At 40.4% G+C, this 26,178-nt stretch overlaps 1 protein-coding gene across 1 annotated transcript in view; it reads right to left on the bottom strand.

The window, feature by feature from the left end:
- Positions 1 to 20,710: 20,710 nt before the first annotated feature.
- Positions 20,711 to 26,178, bottom strand: part of ITGA9 (integrin subunit alpha 9) — a gene marked incomplete at its 5' end in the record, with an annotated part of 226,891 nt that continues 221,423 nt past the window's right edge. The window contains one exon of the mRNA XM_082480032.1: positions 20,711 to 21,017. Within this exon, the coding sequence (XP_082336158.1) occupies positions 20,919 to 21,017 (99 nt within the window). The 3' untranslated portion in view covers positions 20,711 to 20,918. The remainder of the gene's footprint in view (positions 21,018 to 26,178) is intronic.

Genomic DNA, 26,178 nt, shown 5'->3' with positions numbered 1-26,178 from the left:
ATAGACAGGACCACAACCTTCCCAGCTCCACCAGTACACTTAGTTCTAGCCATAGATATTTTTTCCATATTTAAAGTTTTCTATGGAGGAAGTTTGGGCCAAGTGTTCTTTCACTTCTTCTGGCTACATATAACTGCTTTACTGTAGAACTTGGGCAAATTTCTGTGGAATAAGATCACAATATTGTGAAAAGTCAGAAAAGACTTTTTTTTCTAGACATTTTTCTTTTCATATTTTTGAAATATACCTATTTTCCTAGATTTGAGACAAAGGAGTTCACATTTCACAGGTGTTTCAAAATCCTTAGCAGTCCTGGAAAAACCTGAAAAAGATTGCTTTCAAGTGGGACATTTTGGTTTCTTCCCCCCCCCCCCCCCCCCAAAATCAAAACACTAGCCTATAGTTCATTAGAATGCTCCCAACAGCATAGCTCCGGGTAATGTTGAGTTGTTCTAAAAGGCAAAGTAAATCCGAAGTGTGAAGTCTTTGTACAAAATCTTTGCAAAAGTAGCACGATGCTTTTGAACCAGTCTATACAATACTGAGCCTCAGAGCTACCAGCAATCTGCATTGAAACCGGGGACTTAACTCAAAAAAATCCAAAATCATATGCTTAAAAAAGTGGAAGATACTGGTAAATCGTGCCAGAAAGCTAAATCAGATGCAGCCTAAATTGTGCAGCACAGCAAAATTCACTCCTACGAAGAATTTACACTGAAGAACCCAGAAGTAATCTTCTTCACCTGCTGAAGGTAAACTCTTCTGAATTTTTAACAGCTAACAACAAATTGGCCTTATTAATACTTCGGTTTTTTTTTTTTTTTTTCCTGAGGGCAAGGAAGAAGCCAAAAGAAAAAAGGAGAAGGGAAAAAAAAAATTTGAAAAAACCAAACCGTTTCATCTGGAAAAAAGCTGACTACCTGCTGGTTCCTCGTGGCAAACCTTAAACCTCAGAAAGAGCAAAAGAAATGGCAAGAGGAAACAGAAAGAGAGAGCGGGGAAAAGCTCTTCATGAGAGTTATGAACCGCCTGCAGACCTCCCAGCCAGCCCAGACCAGCAGGACGCCACATTCTTCTTCTGCACCATCCAGGCACCAACTTCGCTCGGTGCCAGGGAGGACTCGCCGAAATCCCTGGATCGCAGTGACCTCTAGGGGTAAACTGTACATCTGCAGGATCCCCCCCGGTTCTGGATGAAAAGCGTTTTTCTTCTACAAAGGCGTCTCCTGCGGATTTTTTTCTAAGGATCATCCAAAAATCCTTCATGAGGAGCTCTCTAGTGCATCCAGATATTTCAGGCTGTGAATAAGACTTTCCAAACGTGAACTTGACACAAAAAGGTTGCTTCTCAGAAAACCGATTAGTGTAAAGAACTGAGTGAGTACATAATCTCAGAGTGAAAAAAATACTAATAAAAGAAAGAAAGAAACTATACTCAGACCTCCTGTCTATTGAACACAGTGGTAAAACTCCCACTAACCTTACTGAGTCAAGGACGTGATGCGTGAGTGCCTTCCATTCATCTATTAATACCCAAAGGAACTCCAGCCACGGTTCTGCAAGAAAAATAATGGTTGTAAAAATAATAAAACGGCAATCCCTGGCACTCAAAGGCAGGTAATTTGTGATTGTTGTTCTGTGAGAGCCCGTTCTCACTTTAAAACATTGAGAATCCGATTCCCATTTAGTCGGAGATTCCTTTCTCTTGCCAGACCAATGTAAGAAGTCTGTAAGGCAGAGTAACATATATGCTGGCAGGTTATGTTTTAGCACACTCCCTGCTGCATGAGGAATTAGAAGCTCCGTCCCTATTATTTGTAAAAGTTGTGTAATTAATTTGTAGCATGCATTAAAAAGCTCCGGGGAACTGGAATGGATTAAATTAGTGATTTTACTATTGTTCAACCAAGCTATACTCCAATTCTCAGGGAAAAGACAGGGGGACTATGTACTGGAGGCTGTAACTTCTAAATCCCACTGCCAGTCTTATGCCAGCTGCCACTAAGGTCCAAACTCTGACTTGCTGGCTAGTCGCAGGCTTCTTCTCAGCGTGGCCTGGCCTGCACTGATATTTCAGAGGTGAACATTCATAGGGAGAGGGGTTACACGCAGAGAAACAGTTTTCTGTGGTTTTTCACTGGCCGTGGAGGACTTTCTAATGCTGGCATAGGCAGAGCTTTGGCTGCGCATCTTCACACCCTGGCAGAACTTGAGGGGTCTCACCACAGGGTTGTCCATGGTGCCTGAAGACACAACTTACAAAGCCTTACAAAGCCTGGACGTTAGATGTTTGGATCTGATGTGTGAGATGAGAGGAGGAGGTGCGTAGCGGGCCCAAGGAGAAGACAGAAATTACGGCGCTCTGTCCACATGGCTGCTGAGAAGCGGGCTTCCACCTCCTTCCGCCATGGACGATCCTTGTACATTCAAAGGTGTTTAGGTGACTGATCTGGTTATTATCCCAATATAATTTTACTGCTATTAAAGATCCAAATAACATGAACCTCTCTGGAGGAAAAAAAAAAAAAAATCACAAACAAAAGAGCAGCTAGCTAGAAGAGTAATATGATTAAATTTATTGGACACAAGACCACAGACAGGGGAAATACTGCTTGATATATATTAAAAAAAAAAAAAAAAAAAAAAAGGCCCAATGCTTCTTTAAGCAAGGAAGAATCAGAGCAAAACAGCCTTGCAAATCAATCATCCATTACAAACCAGAACATATTGGCATCTCAGTCTGCAGTCACTCAGGATGGGGGCGAAGTCTCCTGATGCCAGCATTGCTCCAGGCTTTCTGAGACATCTGGTCATTTCACTGAAAGGTGAAGACTCCGAACAGAAGTGAATATACATGAAAATTAATTTAAAAGGGGGGGGAGAGGGGGGAGGCGGGAATCCTCTCGCTAGTGCTGTTGGGATGATTTCAGGAAAAAAGGGAGTCAGTGCAACGCGGCGCATTGACTAAGCAGCAAGGGGGAGTGTAACTGAGCTTGCTGCACGGAGCAAAACCAGCATCCAAAGCGATTAGATGATATTTTCGTAACCTTAGTGGAAACTGGGTAAAAGAAACAAATAGTACAACCAGAAGTTAACCGACGTAACACGAGAGGTCGCTCTAGAATAGGATTACCCACACTGAGAGCTCCCGTTAATCCTGTGCGGTGACAAAACCCCAGCAAACAGCTACCCTGTAGTACAAGAAAGTTACACCAGGTTGCAAATCGGGTTAGGTTTTGGGTTTGTTTTTTTTTTCGCCTGCGTGTGGTGTTTTCAAACCTACATAATGCTCATACATCCACGGACAAAACTGCTATTATATTTTCCCTCTTCTCCCATTGATACTCAAATAAATCAGATGGAAGAGCTAATAGCAATGTGCCAGGGTGGGACGAGCTCCTGTGGGAGGAAAGGGAGGCATCTTCATCAGTTACATCCATTCACTGGGAGAAATATTAGCGCCCACAATAAGTAGTGCAGCTTCGCTTCACGTACACGGGTTATCAAATATTGGGGGGGGGGGGCGGGGGAGGTGTCACCAAATAACCCAAAAATGAAGAGTAGTTAATCATAGAATCATAGAATTGTTTTGGTTGGAAGAGACCTTTAAGATGGAAAATAACCAAATGAAGGTACAGCATCGTACAACATGGTCCACTGATGTCCCCTGAGTGTCTTTACTCTGTCTTCAGTAACTTTAAATCTGCCTTTGCAAATGAAATCTCCTCAGCCGTGGTTACTTTTCTTCTGCTCGATTCCCATGTACACAAGGAAGTGAGTTATTGCCTGTTTTCTAGTTTGTGGAGCAATGCTGCCTTCGTTAAACATTGGCTCTCAGCTCTTTCCTCAAATTTATGACTCTTCTTGCAGCATATGACTTTCTTTCATTCAAAGAAAGCTTGTCATTTTGTTAATAAAATTCACATTTTCAGAGAAAGAAACTGAAACCTCTTCTAATTGCCTACACTCATATAAACTAATGATGCTAGGTTGGTAATGAATATGACAAATTCCTGTGGTAATTTGCACTTCACGCTGGCTCTGTGTGGGCTTGCAATAACATTTGCTACACTAAAAACATGAGGTGAAATCTTGGCCTCATTTGAATCAATGATTTTTTTATTTTTTTTTTCTCTTTCAGCCTCCGCAGGGCTGTGCCGCGATGGTGCCTACTGAATTCAGTGGCATTATCTGTTTGATTGCTGTGAACATGGCCATATGGATGTATCCTTTGCCACATGGCATCACAAATGAATATCTGATTTTTTTTTTCCCCCCAAGAATTATAAGATGTTATGCTATGTGATGGTACCATAAAATATTTAGGTTAAGTCCCTGCTCCCGCCAAAATCAACAGTGAAGAATTGCGGTGAGCTCAAAGGGGCAGGATTTCACCCTAAAACATGCAGAAGGGCAGTTCTCTAATGGGGGAGCACAGGGGGCTTATTTAAGCTTGAGTCCTGGAAGCAGTTTTGGTACCACAGTGCTGAGTCTTCATTCATGCAGCTATGTAATGATAGCACGTTGCCCTTTTGCTGCTCTTTCCCAGCTTTTGACTGCTTTTCAACACGAGCGTTTTCTGCTTCTTGCTACACGAATGGAAGCTTTGCTTTTCCCCCAACTCTTCTCCTAAAGTAATGGGCATCCATCAATTCGGTGATAACCAGGTAAAGCTGAGCCGCTTGTGATAGACGTGGGATCAGGCAAGATTCTGTCCTGCCCCTGTTATGTGGATCATTTATGGCTTCCAGCAAAATTTCTCAAGGAAAGGGGGTGAGTGCTCCTCTTATTTCCTCAGTTTCAGGATTTTGTTGTTAGAGCAATTGCAATATTACTTGAGAAAAAGAGAAGCAGAATAACAAATACGGAGAAAACAGGAGTATGGGAAGGAGGAAGAAACGTCTCGGTGTGAAAACACAACATACAGCTGGGGAGTGTCTCAGATACCTTCCGCTTCAGTCAGCGCCAGGGTAGTAGTCATTTAGCATTAAGAAGTATGTCTCCACTGCATCCCCTCCAAGATGTGGACTGTATAACTATCACAGAAAATTTCCATGCCTAGCACTTCTTTTTACAATAAAGTGCATTGGGGCCAGTTAAGCCAACAACCTAAATAATGCTGAGCTTTTCCCTGACTTCTTACTCTCTTTCTCCAGCCCTTAGAGTACACCTCACTTCCTGCCCTCCTTCAGATACCTCTCTTGCCTTCAGCTCCCCAGCAAATTAAAGTGGGTCTCTTCAGGCTAGGTACTTCATAGGGGTTGGCATCTCCTTGGTCACAGAATCACAGAATGGTCAGGGTTGGAAGGGACCTCTGGAGATCATCCAGTCCGACCCCCCTGCCAGTGCAGGTTCACCTACAGCAGGTTGCACAGGACGGCGTCCGGGTGGGTTTTGAATGTCTCCAGAGTGGGAGAATCCACAACCTCTCTGGGCAGCCTGTGCCAGTGCTCTGCCACCCTCAAAGTAAAGAAGTTCCTCCTCATGTTAAGATGGAACTTCCTATGTTCAAGTTTGTGCCCATTACCTCTTGTTCTATCAATGGGCACGACTGAAAAAAGACTGTTCCCATGCCCCTGGCACCCTCCCTTTAAGTATTTATAAGCATCGATAAGATTCCGCCTCAGTCTTCTTTTCCCTAGACTAAAAAGACCCCAGTCCCCCAGCCTTTTTGTGCAGCCCCTGCGCGAGCCTCAGATTCCCCGAACTTTCAGCTTAATTTCCAGGCATATCTGCGGGATGAGCACACTGCGAAGACAGTGCGGCTGGTTCCAGTTTCCCCCTGTAACCCTGGGCTTTGCACACCAGCACGGCCAGCGCCCGCTGGGCTACGACCCGACCGTGGGGAATCGCCTTGGGCAGCATCCCTGGGCAAGCTTACAGGCAAGGGAGCAGTGGGTCCCGCTTAGCTGGACGGAGGGCTTGCGCAGAACTGCTGTGGGGAAGACGCAAAATATTCTGTGGTTGTACGTGGCCGCACGGACGTCTGGCACAAATAACAGAAAGTTCTGTTTACAGGCTTCAGAAAAATCGGTAAAAGGACAGCTTTTCAACAGCCCCGGATTTCTCTTTATGCGCTTTTTTGAAGCCGACACAAAGACAATAAATGCCTGAAATGTGGAACCAACTCGAAATCCCAGTGGCTGCCAGTGAAGAAGTCCTGCGCAGCCTTTTGCACGTTACTTCTAGTGCTGTGGCCGTGCTACGTTATATAATGGAGCCTGTTACAAGCTAACACGATAAAAAGTGGTGTATAAAAGAAGCGAAAAGGGCAGAACTAATCCTGGGGGTAGCTGTGGGCAGCTGACAGAGTAAAAGGAGTTTAGTCAGAATACTGAATACAGCATAGCTGAAAAAAAGGAGTGCAGTAAGTTTTTGTTTCGCTGCCATTTCTGCGCCAAAAAATTAATTGAAGAGGAGTAACTTGCTTGATGTGACGCTGAATCTAATAGGGAAATTGGACTGCTGCTTACACATCGAGGTATCTTTCAAGTTACGTGTTCTTATAACTGTTGCACAGGGTTTACTTGCTTCCTAAGGACTGTAAAAATCTTAATTTCTTTTACGAGGTTGTCACAGCTTTTTAAAAAGAAAGCAGTCAAGACAGCAGAAATTATTTCGGTTTTCTACTTATTGTTCGAGACCTTCTCACAAGCAGTGAGTAGCTCTGTGTACACATAAACTTGGCTTTTTTTGAGTTTATACGGTGTCAGTTTTACCTCCAATGTTTCATTTGGCATGCAATGCTTGACAGGGCTAGTGCTGGACTGTAAAGTAGACAAATAAAGTTTTGTGGGGAGAAAATGTTCACTCAGAGATTCCGTTGCTGAATATTGCAAAAACCTAGGAAAGGAATATTTAAGACAGGCCAGTGGGCAATCTTCATTCCTTTCCACTTCCAGTACCCTTTCCAACTTTTTTCTTTCCTCAGCCACTTTAAATCCCGATTAAAAAAAAATCAATACATTAAATTATAAAAAAAAAAAAAAAAGAAATCTTCAATCCCTAATGTGCTTTATCCAAAAATGTCACCAGGGTCTCTTTCAGCGCAGTTGGCTAAAGCTGCAAGGCTAATGTTCGTGTCCATTAGTGAACATTAGAGTTGGTCTGATCTCTAATTTTACAGTCATCTTCCCTTCAATAGCCTGTAGGTTTTCTTTGGCAGGCTGCTTGTAATGATAATGAATTGATCACTGCTGGATCGCTCAAGAGCTACAAGAGCTTTATAGACAGTGGGCTTAATCCTCCTCAGATTTACATTCACTCGGCTGTTCCAATTACCTCTGCTGTGGCTGTGCTGGAAGTGCTTGCCATAAAGAAATGAAAGCACCTAAACTAAACAAGATGGTTTTTTAACAACCAAATGTTTTAACATCCTTTTTTTTTTTTTTTTTTTTTTTCCTTTTTCCTGTCTAGGATTCAAGGTCGATCCAGGTTTCAAGTAGTCTGAGGTTTGTTGTATCCATAATACAGTGTTTGAAGTCACAGACTGACCTGAGGACGTGCCAAATAGCAAAAAAAAAAAAAAAAAGGATCCCTGCCCCACCAATTTGGCAGTGTCTACTGTCCCAGACACCAAGTCAATAAAACAAATTGATATAGGAAAGCAGAGTGGGAGGAAACAGTCAGACAGAGGGCATTAGAGTAAGTGACACAGCAGGATGCCATTGTGGTATTATTGTAGGCATCCTGAGAGACAAGCAATTTGAGAAGATTATCCTAATTATCTAAGGTGGCTTTGAATACACTAGCGATTCAAATTCAAGACAAGTGAGGAGAGTATTAGTTAGAAGACATGACCCATGTTTTCTTAACCTAGCCTACAGTTTTAAGACTATTACAGCACATCAGTGCTTGAGCAGAGCGTAGACTCATTATTGGGCAAAGTTAGGTGCATGATTTTTTAGTTATTTAGGTCAGACTAGTAAATATGAATTACAATGGAAACTTGTCTGTTATCAAAATGTATGCTACTCTAAAAGTGTTTTTCCAAGTATGTTCAGAAGTGATTGACAAAGGGGGTGCTACATCATACTAGAACAACTTGCTTGTAGGGTCAGTGTCACTTTTTCTAAAAAACAATATTTTGTGTTTCATTCTTATTTCACACTCTGTGTGTGGACCGTGGAGTTTTCAAATGACTGGCAGACTTTTACATCACTGAGATCTATCAGTAGGATAAAGATCAAAATCCTGTAGGATCCTCTAACACTACAGAAGCTTTGGAGCATTTCTTTATTTTACACAACAGGATCTAGAGCTTGGAACATCTGGGCACTAGTGTAACATCAATGTACAACCAACAACAGCTCAGGAGATAGGTAGCTGAATCTGCTGTTATTGAGATTTAAAAGTACATATTTAAAACAACCAAGGAGTTAATTTAATGCGAAAAGTGTTGGTGGTCTACATGAAATGAGTTTTTGATGCAGGCCTAGTCCCTGATAAAAAAATGCCAGCCCTAAACTGATTATGACTTTAATCATAACTATTCCTGTTAGACATGTCTGTTGTAACAGGCTCAAGGACTAAGGCTGGTTCTGCTAAACAGCACACGCATGCCCACATTACCATTTAGTACCAGCAGGTCAAGGGGGGTGATTCTGCCCCTCTACTCCGCTCTCCTGAGACCCCACCTGGAGTATTGCATCCAGCTCTGGGGCCCTCAACACAAGAAAGACATGGACCTGTTGGAGCAAGTCCAGAGGAGGGCCACGAAGATGATCAGAGGGCTGGAGCACATCTCCTATGAGGACAGGCTCAGAGAGTTGGGGCTGTTCAGCCTGGAGAAGAGAAGGCCCTGGGGAAACCTTATAGCAGCTTTCCAGTATCTGAAGGGGGCCTACAGGAAAGAGGAGGGACTCTTTATCAGGGATTGTAGCAATAGGACGAAGGGTAACAGTTTTAAACTGGAAGTGGGTAGATTCAGATTAGATATTAGGAAGAAACTTTTCACTTTGAGGGTGGTGAGGCACTGGAACAAGTCGCCCAGAGAAGTTGTGGAGGCCCCATCCCTGGAAGTGTTCAAGGCCAGGTTGGATGGGGCTTTGAGCAACCTGGTCTAGCGGGAGGTGTTCCTGCCCATGGCAGGGGGATTGGAACTAGATGATCCTAAGGTCCCTTCCAACTCTAACCTTTCTGTGATTCTATTCAAATGCTTGTCATGGCAACATGCATCACAACGCTGGTGGTTCTTTGAGGGCCTACCTTCATCCCAGGGAGAGGTCTTGGTCCTCCAGAGCTTTCATTCAGCCACCTCTCAAAGCGCTACATCTCCACTGAAAAAAAAAAAAAAAAGGAGTTGGGAAAGAGAGCATAAACATTTATTAGCAATTCACATTACGTTATTGCTGCGACACAAAGCCATGGAAGATGCAGTCATCACCTGCCATTCTGAGCCTCAAATTACAATTTCAAATTACAGTTCTGTGGTGTTCTTTAGGTAGCCACATTTAGCTTTCAGCCATGTTCCTGACTAGGCTTTAGCAGCACTAAAGGCATGAGCTAAGCAAAATAGAATTTGTTTCATTGTTGTTAATATTGTTGATTGGCATCTGAAGGACAATTTTCCTCTGGGAACAACCTGAAATGTTTTGCTGCAGTAACATATGTTCAAGGTGACAGGGGGAAGGTATTTGCTATCGCCTATATGATGGGAGAATGCTAGACAGTACTATAAATTATAAAGAGCTATGTCAGAAGGAGCAAAACCTTTAAATGACAGAAACAAACAGAATGATTAAGTATCATTTTGGTGAGGCTTGAGGTGACTCAAAATTATATTAGGAAATTGGATCTTTGGAGTACTTTGTATTGGATACTTGGGATATTTGACACTGGGAGCCTCTTAGAGCTTTAGTCTGAAATACTAATTTTCTTTAGAACTAGTTTTTTGGGGAGGCAAAAAGAGCTATTGGAATAATCCACTCTCCAACTGCAAAAGGAAAGACACAAAGATCAAGATTAAAAAAAACCCCAAACCCAGTCTCCTCAGTCGTCCTTATTCTCTCTTACTATGATCTACTATTCTCGCTGAGATGGATGACATCTGACTTACATGGAAATGGGGATTGTTTTTCTACTTATATGGAAACAGGAATTATTTTTTTATTATAGTTACAACCACCGAAACAAAACAAAAAGAACTCCCTTAGGAAGCCAGAGGAGATCTTTGGTACCACAGCTCATCTGAAGAATTTCCTGCCCCTGCCTCGTTGATGGAGGCCAGTTGAAAGCCATGAGGATGTAGAAATGCCTGCTCTGCACCAGACCTAAGGTCCATCTCGCCCAGCATCCTGTCTCCAACACTGTCTGGGGGCAGACACGAAGGAAAAAGAGCAGGTCAAGTGGGGACTGACATTTCTCCTGTACTCTCATCCTGCATCCAGTACAAAAATCATTGGTGTTTCCTGAGTCAGTAGTGATCCATTTTCTTATGGTAACCATTAGTGGATTTTAATTTTACATGTCAGTTCGTTTCGCAATGAAAGCAAAATCAATGAGGTAAAGTCTGAGAACTTTCCCGTGTATTCCACACATCCCAGAATTGCCCCAATTTGCATATACACACCCAAACCCACTGAGGGCCGACATGTTTTGCCAGTATAAAGGTGCGCGCTTTGCTTCTTCATGAGAATGGTAGGATTCTGTACCTTTATAAATCAGTTTAATCCATCCAGAATTCTCCACACCAGGTCTTACGGAAATCTCCCTGAAACGTTTACAGGTATAAATAAAATAATTAAATAAATGCAAAGCTACATTTAAATCAGAGTCACGTAGGTCTTAGTTAATTGAAAAGTCATTGAACTAGGACAGAATAGAATAGTTCGGTTGGGAGGAACCTACAATGATCGCCTCGTCCAACTGATTTAGTAAATAGTACTTGAGCAATTTCCAAGAGCCTTAGCCTAAACCCAGTGCTACTCTACCAAGGAATAGCAACATCAAGAGTTAACTAATGAAATAAATTAAGACAGAAGGAAACAACTCCAGATTCTTTCATGGCACTTAGCCTACACCTTTCTTTCCTTAGAACATATGTGGGCTTTTCATTTTGGCCATTTTATTTTCCATTTTATTGAAGAAAAGATTATTCCAGACAGAACTGTTTAATAACTAACAGTGTCCCTTTCATAGTATATGACAGCTTTTGTTACCTGTTGCAAAAAGAAGTCATTATTTTTAAAAACACTGCTAAGATTTTATCACCCTGTTGTAAGACTATGTTCTCTGTATGGTATGGCAGCAGTCAGAAGTATGACAGCTATTCTAGTCAGAAAATTAAGCAAAGAAATCAATTAAAATAATGTTTCTAATGCATACTAAGGTAAATTAGGCTGGCAATCACAGAGATAATGAGATGCAGATCATTCAATGGGCAATGTACTCCTATGCCAATCCAAACCCTATTGCACAAAAAAAAAAAAACAACAAAAAAAGGCCATCTTAAACAAGTACCTACTGAAAGCGGCTTTAGCACATCCAGCACCAAATACATGTGTGGTTATGAACTTTCAAGTACTCAACATCTAAGAAGATATTTATCTCATTAAATAAAACATGCACCTGGCCCCTTAATTATCAGCTATAATTTACTTCACCATCCCAGAGCACTTTTTTTCTAGCTGTACCACATTGCTGAAAGTAATTAGACAATAATTAATGGTGCTTTAAGTGCATGATACCTTCGGAAAGACTCCAAACTTAAATAAGACCAATGGTGGTTTGGTCACCTAGCACGTGGTCAGCCCTAGATAGGAATTTTCTGATGAAAATATTCACCGAAGTCAAACATCTTTATGCATTTATCTGTCAGTTACATTTAATTTCTGTCAAAATACAGCCAAAGCCTCCCATAGAGGATTTCTCTCATTCACTTCCAGCTCACCTAGCATGAAAGCATCATGCTCCAAAGATCTACAGCTCCAGACATAGCCCTGAGATGGCTCCTTTTTTGCTCATAACAACCTTCTCCATGGGGCACATATGATATTTGGGTTCCAGACTCCACTAAATGGCAGACTAAAAGCTCTTGAGAAAAGTCATTTGTGCTAGAGTTTTTAATGATGTCCTTTGTCATTCAGGACATCTCATAGAGAGCTGGTAGCCTTGACAGAGCCAGGAGAGCCAGTCTTAGGTACAGGTGATGTACAAGGCATTGGATAATGAATTTGATACCTCACCTGGAAAATAGTGTCTTCTTCTGCTCACCCACATTCAAGAAAGATCGACTCAGAACAGGAAGGAAGCAAGGGAATAATTTAAATTAAAAGACATTGTTGGCAAGAGAAGAAATTGGGATGAAAATGACCATTAACGGCACCGACAAAACAAGATACTGGGATAGTCTTTCAGCAAGAATAACGAGGAAAAGAAATTTAACTGGTTCTACTGGACCTTGTTCAGTTAGTTCATGAAAGGAAATATATGGAGTAGTTGCCAATGAAAATAGGAGAGCAGACTTGAGCACCTTCCAATTCCATGTTCCTAATGGCATTTCAGAATTTCCAAACAAAATGTTTACATTGTTCTGAAGGGCTGAGGCTTTGGCAGGCTTGGCCTTTTCATATGATATGTCCACATTCAAAATAATTTTCAGTCATATACACATGTATCTAGCTATTGATCACACATCTGTCTCTCTGTCTGTCTATCTACCTACGTACCTACCCAAGACTTCACATTCACTAGTGTTTTGACGGGGTACACTTCAACCTGGCTAATAAGTTAAATGAAAAGGAAGCTGAGGAAAGGATCACAGTGCCCGACGCAATCTCTCACAGGCCTCAGAGCTACTGATGCAGCTGGGAAAACTGCCAAGTGTTCAGACAGACAAATCTTTCTTTGGGTCTGAAACAAAAGTGACATATTTTAAGCTAAGAGTAAGTTGGAAAAAATCACTTAAATTTAAGTTAGCCTTCTTATTCAGACAAATTGAGAGAAAAGGATAATAACACTTATGAAGCAGAGGAGAAACTTCAGAAGAGGCCAGGTGAAAAAGCTGGTAGTGTCCGTAGGATGGGAGTGAGTGTGGGACAAGCACAGCTGAGCAGGCAGTGGAGCATGAGACACGGTTATCATATGGTGACACGTGCCACCTGGTCAAGGTGAAGCATGGGTCTCCCTTTTGATGAAGCCATGTCATGGACACAGTCTGGAGCTAAGAAACAGGGCAACACACTACCTCGATGTTGGATGGCATTTGGCAATCTCACAAAAACAATCTTGCATTTTCTTACACTGTAAGATGCAGTCTCTCGTCCCTCACCCTAAAAATTAAAATGGGAAAAAGTATTTTACCCCATTCCTGTCCAACCCTGTATACAGACTTCATGAATTTAATACCGAGCAGGTATTCTGATCTCTTACTAGGTAATCACTTTATTGCCAACTTCCTATTCTGTGCCATTCTCCTAAAATCAACACAGCAAAATACATAAAAGGTATTTTAGCCTGATTATTCAAGTTAGATAAAGGTAAGGGCCCAGATCGTGCCCAGTTCTCAGATGATCCCTCTCCATTGAGAGACTGGTGTAGGACAGACTGTATCCTCCCTATGAAGGGATCTTTTTGCTGGTTAAAGTGACCACTTTTTTACTATTCCTTTTCTCCTTCTGAATATAGCACAGAGCAGCATCATTAGGACTGAATTACACAGCTCTCAAGACAGCAAACCCAGAGGAATACTGTTTAAATGACAGAAATTACTGTACATTACCACTTATGCAGATTAGTGCAAAGCTTGTCTCATGATGTGTGTCCTTCAGCTTCAAGGGAGCCCACTTGAGTCCCTTCTCACTTGTGTTAGTATAAATCTAGAATGATTTCATGAAAGTCAATATATCATATCTGAATACATGTCTGCAGCAGGGAAATCTCTGCTCAGGGTTGCTACTTCATTAATTTCTGATGCTTTATAGCTGTTGAACTGCTGGTTAACTTACCAAAACATTGCACATCTAGAAGTTCAGGCATTAAAATGACACTAACTACATCAAAAGCAAAGACGAAATGAACTGGAAATCCATGAATTAATCCTTTCAGACAGTCACAGGAAATTATAGCACGGCTAAGACACGAAAAACTAATTTCCATTGCTCTTTTGTTGAGATGATTCATTTCCCCACTATTATGCTTTACTTCTGTCAAAACCACTTGCAAATAAAAATCTCCATTTGCAGCCAGTTAAACATGTTAAAACCCTGGATGTGCAGGAGTAAGCAGTCATATGACTTTACATCCATTTGTGCATCTGAATCTTCAAATAAAAAGCTGCTTTTGTTGTGTTTTAATTCTGGTAGCAAGCCAATTGGGGCCAGAGGACCGTAAGATCTACTTTGCATCTTTAATGACTACCACGACACTCTCCGTAGTGATTCTGGCACTCAATATATAGCGTGTTATGGGCACTCAAAATTTTAATCAAATCAAAACATCTTAGCTAGGACTACTCAGGTCACTATCCACCCCACTAGACCCAAAAGGTCTGGGGAAAAGTCACTGATCTCTTTCTCGTGGGGTATTCCACTACTAAATGGAAAAGATCTAGCGGAGGAGCTCCTGTTATGTCCAATCCTAAGAGCAGACCAGCGTAGGAATTCGAAATGTCAGACCAGCTCCAGTCCTACACGTGAGCCAGGCGGAGCAGCACGCTAACAAACGAGCTCCTTTTTTCCACGGTAAAAGAGCATCTTCCTTTTCTTGAATTTTGATCTAGTTTTGACCTAATTCTTCCCACGTTGGTGAAACTGGAAGAAACAAATCTGCAAACGCTGTCGCGTTTGTTTTCTAAAACGAAGCCGCTTTGTCATAGAATTCCTAAGAGGTTCTTAAAAGCCACTTTAGGGCGCAGGCAACACGCAAATTCCTGCGATGTACAAACTGCTGTTCTCTGCTCATTAAAAGGAAAAAAGGCGAGGCAGTCCCACAGAGGGCAGTGTTACCTCATCTATCCTCCGTCCCCAGGAGAGGACGGCCACCGCCTGCTACTACACACACGCTCGCACGGTAACAAAAAAAAAAAAAGAAAAAAAAAAAAAAAAAGGTATTAGTACATCTAAAAGCTTCTGGTTATTATTTTAGCTGCTGCTGCTGCTCTAAAGCTTCCACTAATCTCCAAAAGCAAACTGTGCATTGCATTCCGCCCTGCAGCATCCTCCTCCTACTGCTTTTGCCCAACAATGTTTTCTTTCCCCTGAGGAAAGCTTTCCTGAATGAGAACATTTGGTTTTACTTTGAAGGTGCTACCTACATGCCAGGACCCACATCTACTTGGAGCTCTCCTAATGCCTTTGACTTCGCGGTACATAAAGCCGTGGTATTGTGGTATTCCACCAGTACAACCGTGCTCTGAGTCATAGGTTAGGTCCTAACTCTGCTCAGCGTGTTCTTGCAGAGGAAACAGACTGCTTCTGTACGGCTGGAGAACATTTAAACACTTACACAGAGAGTCTCCACAAAAAGCAGAGAACAGAGCCAAAGATGAGGAAAGGGAGAGGCTGAAATTTCAGGTGCAGTTTCTCTGTTTTGTTTTAGAATGAAGGTTCAGGTCAGTTCACATTTTACCCCAGAGGTTTCACCCATCCTCAAAAGGATGAGAAAACCTCGATGGGACCTCTAACAGGTATTACAAATATACAAAGAGGTATATCACAGCCATAGAAGCTTTTTTTACTGCTTCTATCCAGATTCTACTCCCTTTGACAAAGTAAGCATGGTGATGTGTGGAGCTGAAGAAAGTCTTTCTTTAGCTACTCACAGATTATAAATCCTTGCAGAAAAAATACATGAAGCTGAATAATTTGACTTTCATCCAAATTCATACAGATTGAAACAGAACTCAAGTTATACAGGTTAAAACTCTTACCACAGGGCAGCACAGTATCACCACCACGTGGGGTTTTATTTGATGATGATAGAGCAATACTGTTGAAATATAAGTAATTCCCACTGCTATTATTTCCACAGGTTTACAACACTGTAGTCAAGATAGTTATACCCTTAGTCTCCAAACAGCTTGATTTTATACAAGTCATAGAATTACGAGAAAAGATGTCCATTATCCACACACAGATAAACACACGCACATACCATTTAACTCACACATACTTGAGAAAATGTCTCACCTGATCTATGGAAAAATGCTTGAGCTGCACAAACACAATAAGTGACAAAATGATGTTGTTAGGATAATTTTGCAGCCACTTTTTATTCCAAAAAGTTGTATTTTTGTAAACCTGACATTTCCAAAACAGTGCAAGTGAATTAGAATACAGGTGAACACGAGCTTCTAAATACAGGTGACATCAATAAGAGTGAACACATTCTTCCAACCACAAGTTCACAAAAAGAAACATAAAATTTTACAATACCTAAGGAGTGACATTCTAAGAAAAAGGAGTGACAATGGTGCGGGTACCCTACTGCGTATGCAAACCATGCTCCAAAAGCAATTATAGTCTTCATGCCAGTTTAATCAATGCACACTAAATGAACCAAATCCTACTTTCACTTATATCCAAGAAACCCTAGCAAGTGGATGAACTTGGACACAGGTAGAAATTAGTTCCATGGCTCCCTTAATCCTTTAGTGAAATCAATGTTATATATTCCCACGCCACATGGATACTATGCTCGAAACTTGTGCAAGACTCCAAAATGTGCCCATAAAGAGAAGACATTCAAGGAAGTCGATACTAAATATTGCCAAACACCATCTTTGTGCAACTGTTGCCCTCAGCAATCTGAGTTACCTGCACATCACTGACTCGAATGTAGGGTCCTTCCCATTCGTGTTATCAAGGGTTGTCCTCACTGGTATGCTCGGCATTGCAAAAGCCTTTGCTGCTCTGAGATGAAAGGATTGCTTAAGTGGTTTACGGGCTTGGGGTTCACGTCAAGCACAGTTTCTCTCTCAGATAATCCCAGGGATTTGTGAGGGGACTTCAATTCTGAGGTGCCTTCAGTATTTTCTACGGCTTGCTGGCTTCCTCATTGTAATTGAGCAAATTGAAAGTCAGGTTTATTCAGAAAAACATAGCTATTATTTCTGTTAGCTACAACGGCCGAGTACCAGAGCACAGTAGGGACAGCCCTGCTGTTGCTTGGGGTGAACCGGTGGAAATTCACCTCCAAGAGCAGACCCTTCATTTTCAAACAACAGGGTCACAAAATATGCTGTGAAAGGTGGCAAATGCAGCTCTCGGGAAGTGAAATTCATTCCTGTGCTGTGGGCCACCAAACTTCTGAAACGACTGTGATCATCTTGAATTCAAGATGGAAATTAAATGGGGTTGCAACATCATGGGCTCTGCATTAAGTGAATTTTTCCTTATTTTTTTCCCCCTTTCTTCCTCATCATATTTTTCTGAGATTATTTTCTTCCTACCCTAAAAGCAACTTCTGTAAGAAGACAGCATGCACACTGCAAGCTTCGGGGCTTAAACAAAAAATCTCTCAGGTGCCAGATGATGCTTTTGACATTACTGCCCACCTCTAAGCTTCCAACTGCATAACTTAGAGCCAGTGCAAAGTGAGCTCGCTGGAAAAAAAAATAATAAATAAAACGCAATGCCAATTCAGCCACCCTTTCAATGAAGTTGTTCAAGACAATTGATGACTTTGTCCCCAAATGGATTAACTGGAGAGAACCGGCACAGTGACTTCCCCTCAGCTCTGCTGCGCAAGCTGTACAGCACAAAGGAACTAAGAAGCAGCTGACAGATGGGAACTTCCAGAGCCGTAGAAGCAATTGCCAAAGTAACTATGTCTCTAGATTTTGATATGATTACCTTTTTGCATTTATTATGATTTCTTAATTTAAAAAAAACCAAAACAAACAAACAAAACAACAGCAGATCTATAGCACAGCTATGTTCTACACATTCTTGAAGTATATTATGTTTTCCTAAGATTTTGGGGTTAGAAACTGATTGCGACCAACTGATATCAGTGTGTTTTTTTTTTTTTTGTTTGGCCTGTTTGGTTGCTTTTTAAGAAGTGGAAAGGTGCGTCTACAGGATTTTAATACTAAATACTGGTATGTGTTATTGTCAAATCTGGCTATCCTAACTGGAACCAAGCAAGAGCCACAATAGAATTTGACCAAAAAAAAAAAAAAAAAAAAGAAAAAAATTATGAAGAGTATACATATAAAAACAAAAGCATCTGTGACAACAGAACTACTGAGTACCTAACAGTGATGATACTAAGAATTTATGGATTATTTCATGAATGTGGCGCTAATCTGGCCAACAACTAGATTTTCATTAAGTGACGACTTGTGCTGGATCAATAGTAGACAATTCAAGTCAGAGATCAGAAAAGTCCAGTGTGGGCTCAATCAAATGGGATTTATTTTTATTCGTTTTTTACTTTAACTAAGTAAGAAAAACATTTTTGCCTTGAGCCAAAAAAAAATTTTAAAAATTGTCCAACACAATATGAAATGCTAAATGGGTATTTTACCTTTTTAAACTCTTTTCTTCACATATATTAAAAAGATGTTTCAAAGGTATAACTAATCTTGATTTTCAAAATATTGTAATGAAGCATTTTTGGCAGATCTGAAAGTTAATTTTTTGTTTCAAAAGTGGAAATGGGGCATTTCAAAGGGAATTTCTTCTTTTTTTTGATGGAAACTTTCAAGTTCAGTTAAATTCACAAACAGCGAAACAATTCTTACAGCTAAATAAATGGACTTTTTCAGCAAGTATTTCAAGCAATTTCTTATTCCATTCATAGTTGTGAATCAATCTCATGTCCCACTTTTATCTGTCAGTCTTAGGTATTTTTCAACAACATAAAAAATACACACATTAGGTTTAAATACTAGCTAAACTAACTGATGTCAGAAATATCATACTGTGAGGAATTCAATAGCCTCTAATACAACAGTGGAGTCAAAGGCCATCAGCCTTTTGGTTTTGCACTCTGATGAAAAATCTGCAGTCCACTACAAGTGGTTTTAACAGGATTTCACCTTAGCAGTTTTTTTCGGATTCAGGCTTAAATGATCATTCGTTATATGAAATTTGTCAAATCACCAATGACTGTTTTAAGAAAGATAACCGAATAGACTAATAGCTTTTCTTGTCAAATGTTGAATCAATACAGCTCATTCACTTAAAAACCATTTTCTGCCTAATGGGTGCAGATAGTTAACTTAATAAATATTGTTCAATACTGTAGTAATAGCAGACACTTAATGTCAGGGGTGGGGAGCCCACAGGAATATAGATGTGGTTATTTTTTTTTTTAATTTGAAGCTATAAGGAATTTGGCAAGGAAGAATAAGAATAAGACCTGTTCTCAAGCAGATTTCTTGCATGTTCTCTGCGTTCAAGTTTCCAGATTTCCAGCAGTTCTTTTCCTTTACTCTTACAGAAGGAGACATCATGCAACATTCATTCCTGTTTCTCCTTCACCTTCTACCACAGAGCTCGACCCTTCTTTCCCTTACATGGATTTTATACCAACATGACATTTACTTCTTATTTACACAAGGTGCAAAGTACAAGTAGAATCTAAAACCAAGTCTTACAGAGTTCCACTATTTCTATTCAGAAATCCAAGAGCTTTTTGAAGAAACATGGTTGAATTAATTACAGCTAAGTTCCTCCTAATTCAACAAATGATTTGCTAAGAAGTTACCAGCGAACAAAGCGGCAATCAGTAACATCTGCACCTTGACTAAACTTCCTTCTTAATGCTTGAGGAAGGATGACATTCAATACTTGGAACACCCAGATAGGGAATCTCAAGGTCCAAAGTTCCAAACATTTTAACCCTTGCATCTACTTATCTCTCAGAATTATCATATAAACAAACTCATGACGTGTATAAAAGTCACAAGGCAGGCATATGCTCAGAGCTTGTAGCAATTTAGCATTTGCTTTGACAGCAACAGATCACAATCATTAACAGTAGCTTAAGAACTATCCTTCTTAACATTAATATTAATATGGCTCCATTTATTTTTTATTTTTTTTTAAATTCCAAGGAATTTGTCAATGCCATAGTGGTTGGCCCAATTATATCCTTCTGGTATCTCAACTGTACAGTCCTAGACCATTATCAAAGTCCTGGAGATTGCAAGAGAAAACTTCCCAAAGGAAAACATTCTGTGATGCTTTCTGCAGTGAGCCAAAGCAAGCTACGAGTCTTGCTACATGTCTCCAAGGAAGCATTTTCATGCTGTCCCATTCAGGCCAGTAAAGGATAGACTCAGACACAGAACAGCACATTTTTGTAATACTTCAGGTTGTTTAGTTTATAAATCAAACACCACATTCAACTCAGAAAAAGATAATGAAAAGACTTTGGCTCATTGCCATTAAATGGTCTATACACAACGTTACCAAGCCTTGTGAATTAAGCATATGAGGATTTCAGCTACTTTTATCTGCAAATCTCTCTTTTCTCTCTTGCATTGAAGTTTAAAAGTACAATAGGATTTATATATACATATATGTATTTCCAAGGATTTAGCCAGATATCAGTGCTTGAGTGAACTATATAGCTATTCAATAGAAACTATAAAACATTGATACAAATATAAAGACATAATCAATATAAAAAGCTTATATTTATAAAAAATATTTTTAGGTAACAGTCTTCCCCTGAGGGTATACCACATAGTTGGATTCATAAATATTGCTCTGCACTGCAGTTTGGTTACCAAAGTTCAAAGTTCAGCTCTTAAATGAAGTGTAAATCGCTCCAGTCACCTGACATGGCTGCAGTGGTTGCCTCAGGATATGTTCCCTAGCTTGTTGGAGTGATAAAGACACAGCATCAATGGGGTCTCCGAAAAATCTGGAGAAGATTCCTTCTTCCACATATGGAAGATACGAGAGCAGGACCTATAGGCTAGCAAGCGCGTGTCACATGACTGGGCTGTAGTTTTCGCAGGCAGTTCACTGATTTTTCTGGACCCAGTCCCAACTATCTTCATTCTCCTTTCTGCTCTTTTCGGCCTCAATAATTTCTTTGTACCTCCGGCGGAAGAAGCCCATCTGCAAATCAAGAAGAGATGACAGTGGTAAGTAACAGTGTCATTAAATTGAAACTTACTTTGCCAGAAAACAGTGTGCAGAAAAAGATAGCACAGGTGTTGATATCTAATTTCTCCTTCTGATTTCTCCTAGTGTCAATCTTGAATCATAGCTCCTTGTTTACATCAATACAAATGAGATCGAACCGGGTCCCAAATCTTCACGAGTACTCTTCTCCTTACAGATGAATTACTCTGAGGGAAGAGTCCTCTTATATGAAACATGATTTTTTAAAAAAAAAAAAAAAAAAAAAAGGCAAATAGATTATTTCTAATAAACACAGACCAGAAGAGGCAGATACAGTATGGCCACCTCCCAGTATCCAAATTCCAACTATCGGCCTTTTTCATAAGAAACCCTCTTCCAGAAAAGCCAGCATAGTCTACTCTCTATCGCAGGTGCTCCACCACCATTCTGAACAGCTCTGCTGCCATGTTGGCGTACCTTTCTCCAAAAGTATCAGCCCACTGCTGTGCAGCCACAGGTACTCCTCTTCCTGCCAGTAATCACTCTAAGTTCAGGTCTCAAATTTTTTTATTTAAAGACCATTTACATTAAGATGCTTTGGAGGAAACTGATAGCTGCGGACTTTTCTTTTTGCTAAATGATTTCCCTTGTCCCATTGCTACCAGTTGTGCAATCTGCAGCTCAGAAGGCAAAATACAAGCCTGATCTTACAAAACACAGAGCATCAACAATAACTCCTCCACAAGCTTTCAAGATGCTGCAGGGCTGATAATCACTTTTGCATGTCTTCTTATTTCCTAAACCCTTGTACATAGTTAAAGAAATGCAAGTGGTTTTTATTTCAGTTTGGATAAAAACCTCTCATATCCCTGGCTTTTTAAGTCTTTCATATAAACAAAAGTGATTTTAATAACAGACTTTGGTAAGCATTCAAGAATAACTCCTCAAGTTTAGCAGTGCACTATTGAGACCATTGAATCAATATTTTGTTCGTAATAATTAAACATTTATGTAATTCCTACCACTCTAAACCTGTTTTCTTACTCCTGCTGGGTAAAACATGATGCTTTAGTCTTCCTTTATCAACCAGTTATTGCAATCCTTTATTCCCAAATTGGCTATACGCAGGAATATTTTGCACTGTTTTGTCACTACTAAGTTGCCATTAAGTTGGGCTTTTTAGTTGCAGAGTTTTAGCAACTTTAATTTTCTTCAAGTATATTTTAAGTCACAGGAGCCTGAAAGGCAGCTTGTTCAAACTGCTGAAGGTGCGTCTCCAACAGAGCTTCCTAAAGCCCAGGTCCTTGCCAGTACCCTCAACTACATCCCGAATTCATGGCAACATGAAACGAGACACACACCATCCTCTCACCGCTCCTTACCTCCGTCGCTTGGCTTCTGTGCAAAGGACACAGAAGCTGCAGCGTGGTCTAACAAGCCCCTTTTTTTGATAACTGTGGACCACAGCCCTGGGGCATGCTATTATCTAGACACAGGTGTATCCTGCTGTTACACACACATCTACAACCAGTTTATAAATACACAATAGGTAGACATACACATAAATGCCTACGATCTCAATTCTGCAGAGGTCCCGTGGCCTTCTGGAGGCCCCCACGAATAATGGGAAGTACACCTTGAAAGACATTTGTTCATAGTCTTGTGTACAGACTATGGACATAGTCCATTTCCATCTATCAAAAGCAAAGCTTTATCTGTGGCTCAATACATGCAAATGCATGGATAATGGTGATTCTGTTCTGAAAAACCACCTTACAAAAGGGAAACTGTTGATTTTGGGAGGGCCATGTCTCCTTCACCTCCTAGCATCTTTCAGAACAGTGTACGCAAGGATTCAGAAAAAGGGAATGAAAGAGTTCCTCTAGTTCCCTATTCTTCAAACTTTCTTTAGCAGAAAAAAATCATTACTAATAATTTTTGTACTTGTACCTACAAGATATATCAGTGCAAAGGATGAGAAGACATCCTCAAGATAGTACCATCATAAAATCCCAGTGAAATCTCACCATTGATGCCAACATAATTCAGCTCAATGGAGACTTGAAGTCAATAGCAAAAGTTTCCCTAGATTTTCACGGTCTAAAATGGAGGTGAATTATTTTATTCATAATGAAAAAAAAGTGTAAGAACCTACTAATCCTCCATTGTTCTGCCCCAGTAGGGTTAATTGTAGGTACTTATTTTAGTCGTAGGAATCTGCAGATACTCCTTACATATGCTCAGGGAGCAGATATGTTGAAGACGTCGGTGCCATTTTTGTATTAACAGTTTTTATAACAGACCTACATGTTCTGCACGTTAGAAAAGAAAATTGCCACAGGACTTTGTTTCCTAAGATTAACAAAAGTTCAATTTGTAGCTTTTAAAAATAGGTTTTAAACCCTTAAGGTTTCCATCCTTCATGCAACCACATCCTTGGTACAATAAAATCCTCTCTTGAAGTTATAATCAAAATTATAGAAAGGCTTTTTAATTTCCTCGAGGGCCAAACAAACAAAAGAAAACTCCTTCCCACTGTTATTTTAATAAAAATTGTCTGTTTGTGAACATCTGCTTCAGGAATTATCTTTAAAAGTTGGTTATGATAGTTTTGGTGTTTTACTATTTTGTAACTGGATACAGAATGCTTTTGTATAACTTTCCAGTAGTGCAAAAAGTGAGCCGAAGACCGTGATAAATATTAATGAAGCATGAAATCCTACATCTAGAGGTGATCCACTATTAATCTATGTATGTTTGCTTGCTGTAAGCGATGCGGATAATCTAAAATTACGTAAAGGACACATTGAAGTGCAAGCAAAACCAGAAACTGGATTTTAAGGATTTTTTTTTTTTTATGTTTTAAAATAGCGGTCAGAGATTAGATAGATTTCCCATCCCTGGAAGGCAAGGATGTGCTTTGTTCTGGAATACTGTTCCTTAGTGTTAGCACCACATATTTCTGCTTAATGTGACAGAGTCCCTATCACCATCAGAAAGCATTTTTTTTTTTGTAACGGCCATGAATAAATCAAAACAGTCATTGTCTCACAAGAGACCACACAACCCACATATGCATCTCCTTACTTTAAACTGATTTCATTAAAAATGACATCAGTATTAACCCATATGGTGAGGGCTGATAAGTGCTTGTGGCAAGCTGGAGAGAACAACTGAATTTAACATATAGTGAGGACATAAAGAAGTAATAAGGAGGAGGACACTTAGACCAAAGTAGAATTGATGCAACATGGAGCTGAGTATATACTGGATCTTTTGTCACTGGGGCAGAAGTGACACCTGAAGGTCTCTTTTCTGTGGCTAATGCAAAGGCCTTAAGAGAACTCCTCAGAAAACCCAGCGAGGACAGCACTGCTGGAACTCAGTCCTGGGCTTCAAGCAGGGAAAGGAGAAGAGATCCTTGGGTTTAACAGGAGTTTCCTGTGATCTCATTTGTGGAATGGGTGTTTACAGTGGGCCAATGGCCTCCAACCCATGCTTCATGGGCAATGAGTCTCTAATATCGTTCAATTCTCTGAAACTTTGCTTTCCAGATATACAGACATATGCTCGTGAGTGTATACACGTACAGATGTATGTATAAGCGAAAGGAATACCCAAGTCCAGAGCCGTGACTCCATCATGCAATCTGTGAGTTCACACCACCACATCAAAGGAAAGGCTGCAGGACAATATTCTGATCATAAAACCTCTGCCTGGGGAAGGCACTCATGAGAATATGAGCAACAGGAGAACATATCTACAGGAGGCAAGGAGAGACTACTGTGGGAAGCTGAAGAGTTATAACGGAAGAAGAGGCGTCAGCCACCAAAGATAATGCAGGAAATGAGAAAAGCAAACTACAGCCAGCATTTCAGACTTGGGTGAAAATTATTTGGGAAGGCTGAGGAAGCCCTCTTGAGTTATGGGCCTTTCGGGTCAGCGTGACTGAAAGAAAGGTCTCAGGAGCAGGACACTGCTCAGCATGCACCATGCTTTACTCTTAACCCTGGCAGACCTCATCAGAGGGGAACTGCTACACCAAAGACTCCATGTCCTAATTAATTTCTTCTGTGCGCAAACACAGAGAAGAAAGAGTGCCATTGAAGACTACAGGAATATAGGGATAGTCCCGAAATCCAGGGGCTGTCAGTGTTACTCGCAATGGATTCACGCCCCGTGCCAGGAAAAGGAGAGAGCATTTTAATTGCCTGTGAATCCACAAACTGTCATGTTTCTCATCTGCCTTGATAAACTGCAAAGATGTTTGCTTGCTTTTAAACAAATCCAAACAAATTCAGGCAGAACTAAACAAAATGGAAAGAAAAAGCTGGCCTGGTCTTTACCAGAAGTGACAAACAATAACCAGTCCTTTCTGGAGGTGCTTCAAGTATTACAGCTGCTATAAATAGGCGGCTTAGATTCAAAACCTGAAACCATACATAGGTTTTACACACATCCTTTAATTTAGTTATTCCAGTCCATGTACCCTTTTCTAGCATAACCTTACTGCCATCTACAGTATATGCTGAGCAGAGAGGATGTTCCTGGCAAAACTGAACAATAAAGCAACAGAAAATCTGTGTTACTTGTAGGCTGGGGAATTACACCAGTTATTGTGAAGTTATTTCTTGCCATGCAACAGCGCTGTCCTCTATTCAATCTTCTGTATTTAAAGTCTCTTTCACTAGCACATACAACTCCCTTTAGCTTTCATGCCAGCTTTAAATCTCTTAAAAATCACACATAAGTCATATCTAACAACACTTGCATAAAATTGCATTCTTCAAGCACTCACACAAACTGAAAACTTCAAAGTGATTTCAAAGTGTTGAATTAACATAACAACAAATTATTGTCTCTTTTTCTGCTGTTGTTTTCTGCACATCCGAAGGCTGATCACTGAGTTACTGGATTTTATATTTTTCTGAACTCCAAAAATACAAACATTTGGCCAGCATTTCCTGCAGTACTGTCCTGTGGCTGTCTCTCTAGGGTGCCAATTATAACTATGTTTGAAGAGTGACAATATTACAAAATAAAATTTAATCCGCAGTTGGGAAAAAACAAAGCTAATCAGAAGGCAAGCAATATCACTGCCTTTGTTATATTCACTGCTGGGTAAATGTCTAACGCATTTTCATCATGCCCAGCG

This window comes from Vanellus vanellus, assembly GCF_965231255.1.
Source record: "Vanellus vanellus genome assembly, chromosome: 2".
NCBI classification, from domain to species: domain Eukaryota; kingdom Metazoa; phylum Chordata; class Aves; order Charadriiformes; family Charadriidae; genus Vanellus; species Vanellus vanellus.
The sequence above is the reverse complement of the archived record's forward strand: the minus strand, read 5'-3'. Positions and strand labels throughout refer to the sequence as shown.